This window comes from Trichosurus vulpecula, chromosome 4, assembly GCF_011100635.1.
Source record: "Trichosurus vulpecula isolate mTriVul1 chromosome 4, mTriVul1.pri, whole genome shotgun sequence".
Taxonomy (NCBI): Eukaryota; Metazoa; Chordata; class Mammalia; order Diprotodontia; family Phalangeridae; genus Trichosurus; species Trichosurus vulpecula.
In genome coordinates this window covers 418,958,485-418,961,141 of record NC_050576.1, presented here as the reverse complement: position 1 = coordinate 418,961,141, position 2,657 = coordinate 418,958,485, and the positions used below count along the sequence as shown (strand labels likewise).

The 2,657-nt window shown below is 39.6% G+C and overlaps 1 protein-coding gene across 1 annotated transcript; it reads right to left on the bottom strand.

Moving 5' to 3' along the window:
- Nucleotides 1-562: 562 nt before the first annotated feature.
- LOC118847569 (ras-related protein Rap-1b-like) lies at nucleotides 563-1,486 on the bottom strand. Its single transcript, XM_036756101.1, has one exon. It carries the CDS (start codon nucleotides 1,360-1,362, stop codon nucleotides 808-810), a length of 555 nt encoding a protein of 184 aa, XP_036611996.1. The 5' UTR covers nucleotides 1,363-1,486; the 3' UTR covers nucleotides 563-807.
- Nucleotides 1,487-2,657: the final 1,171 nt, after the last annotated feature.

The following is a 2,657-nucleotide window of genomic DNA, read 5'->3' as shown; positions in this document are numbered from 1 at the left end:
CTGGAAATGATTTACAAAATTGTTAAATCATTAAAAAATTATCTGAAAATATACACTTCTTGTTGTAGACCCCCACTGTACACACAACTATAAACATTGTTCCCTATGTAAACAAAAAGGAAACATACAATAAAAGATTGAAAAGTCTGGACATTTCCTTCCCAACAGATATTAAAGGCAACATCTTTTATCTAAGACATTATACTGAGAGGACTATCTTATTTTTAAAGACAAGATCACTGTCTCCACAGGTTTTTCAAAAAATTAAAAAAAAGCTATATAGCTGTGTTAATCAAAGCGCTTTTGTACAACGATGATGACCTTGTATTTCTTTAAAAAAAAGTACAATAAGCTACAAATATCAAAGAAGCCAAGTTATCTGGAGTAGTCTATATAGGAGCTCTTTGGACTTCCTTTTATTATGCTAAAATAGTGGTGCTTTTAGGGTTTACATTATTGTACTCTCCAATAGAAAGCATGGGGCATGTTAAAGTATACAGTACAACATTTTCATACGTGTACAACATCGGCGGATGAACAACGTCTCTTAGCAACAATACTGGATGTAGCCTCTGGTTTTACCAGTTGCATACTCAGACTACTTTAAGTAAAAATCTCTGGTGACACTGCAAAGTGATTAGAATGTGCAAACTGATATAGTAGCTTTCATCCACTTCTTAAAGGGTACCACCACAGGAAAGTCCGCTTAAGATGTTGGTAGGTTTAATAAAGTTGGAATGCTGCTGGCACTGTTGAACTGGGCAACAGTTCTTCAGACCTGGCTCAGAGCTACAATGCATCTGTTTATTAAAGCAATTGACATGACGACTTTTTACGTGCCTTCCCAGGCACTGGAGTTTTTCTGTTAATTTGCCGGACTAGGTCATAAAAGATCTCATTAACATTTATCTTTGATTTAGCAGAAGATTCTAAGAATGCACAGTTGTTCCATTGTCTTGCTAGGTTCTGTCCTTGCTCTTTTCCTAGGACGCTTTCATCTTCCAAGTCACACTTGTTAGCAACAAGAATCATTGGTACATCATCAGTGTCTTTAACTCGAAGTATCTGTTCTCGAAGATCTTGTAAATCATTAAATGTGGACTGTGCTGTGATGGAGTACACTAATGCAAAGCCTTGTCCATTTTTCATGTTCAAATCTCTCATTGCCGTAAATTGTTCCGTTCCTGCAGTGTCCAAGATCTCGAGCATGCATTGTTGAGCATCTACTTCAACTTGCTTTCTATATGAATCTTCTATTGTAGGATCATATTTTTCAACAAATATTCCTTGAACAAACTGTACAGTCAGGGCAGACTTTCCAACACCTCCTGAGCCAAGAACAACTAGCTTGTATTCACGCATGGTAGAAGGTTGTAGTAAACACTTCAGTATTCAGGGCGCTGCCACCGAGTCCCCCGGAGGGCCCCCTCCGCAGAGCCGGGCTCTCTCTCGGCGTCTCCGTCTCCGCTCTCTGGCCGCCAAGGCAGGTGGGTCGCCGGGCTGCTACCGCCGCCGCCACCTCCCTCCTCCTCCTCTTCCTCCTCTCAGGACAGTACTTTTTGAAAAGAGGTTTGTCTGAATCTAAATCAGAAGACCAATCAACATGTGTAAGAGGTTAACCCAGCGCTAAAGATAAGGACTAAACCTGTGATTTCATTGTTTCAGGAAAATCCCTGATTTGGAAATTCCTTCTCCCAAGTGGGCATCTTCAAAACAACTTAGAGTCTTGGAGAGTTACTTTAAGCACTGAGAGGCTAAGTAACTTGACCAGAGTCACACAATATGTGTCTGAAGTAGGAGCTGAACCAGGTCTTCAAGGTTCTGAGGGACACTCTTTGTTGCCTATACCCATCCTGTTTTTTATCTTAGTGATCTGTAACCTAATGTATTCAGATATAGAACACCCATAAAAGGCAATACATTTCAATTTAATGGACATTTATTAAGTAACTACTAAGTGCAAGGTACTGATTGCTGGCATTAGACAAAAATACAGAAAGAAATAATTCCTGCTGTGAAAGAGTTTACATTGTTCTAGGGGAGGTGGGACTTAGAATGAAATGCAGATTAAAATGAATACAAAATAATATGGGAAAAGAGACAGCAAGACAGAGAGAGAGAGAGAAAGAGAGAGAGAGACAGAGAGAGAGAGAGAGAGAGAGAGACAGAGAGAGAGAGAGAGAGACAGAGAGAGACAGAGAGAGAGAGAGATGATATGTTTGAATTGTTAACCAGCAGCATTCAGCAGCTCATGAGTATGGTTGGGGAAGGAGGTTGGTAAGAGTAAGTCAGGATTATGGTTTGGCAAGGTGTTAGTAGAAATAGGACAAAGGAGCAAGGAATTCAGTGATAGACAACAAAGTATAGTTAAACTACTCAGTAATATCATCAAGACTGCAAAAGGAGAGTGAAACCAGAGCAGGGCAGATCAAATGCTAGAACACTATATTATAAAGGGCATGGAAGTCAGAAAGATTGATTGAAGAATGGGTAATAGAAGGGAGTAGAAGAGGGAGTAAAGGAGGATTTCATCATGGATAGCAATTCCTAAATTCAAAGTCATGGAGGCAGCACAGTTAGGAATGATGGTGAAATCTAATGTATTCATATTCATATTCCTCAGTTTGTTGGAAGTAGAATGAAGTAGAATGAAGATG

What these genes read in the sequence shown, in the direction of transcription:
- LOC118847569 (XM_036756101.1), bottom strand. Translation starts at nt 1,362, where the DNA reads ATGCGTGAATACAAGCTAGTTGTTCTTGGCTCAGGAGGTGTTGGAAAG.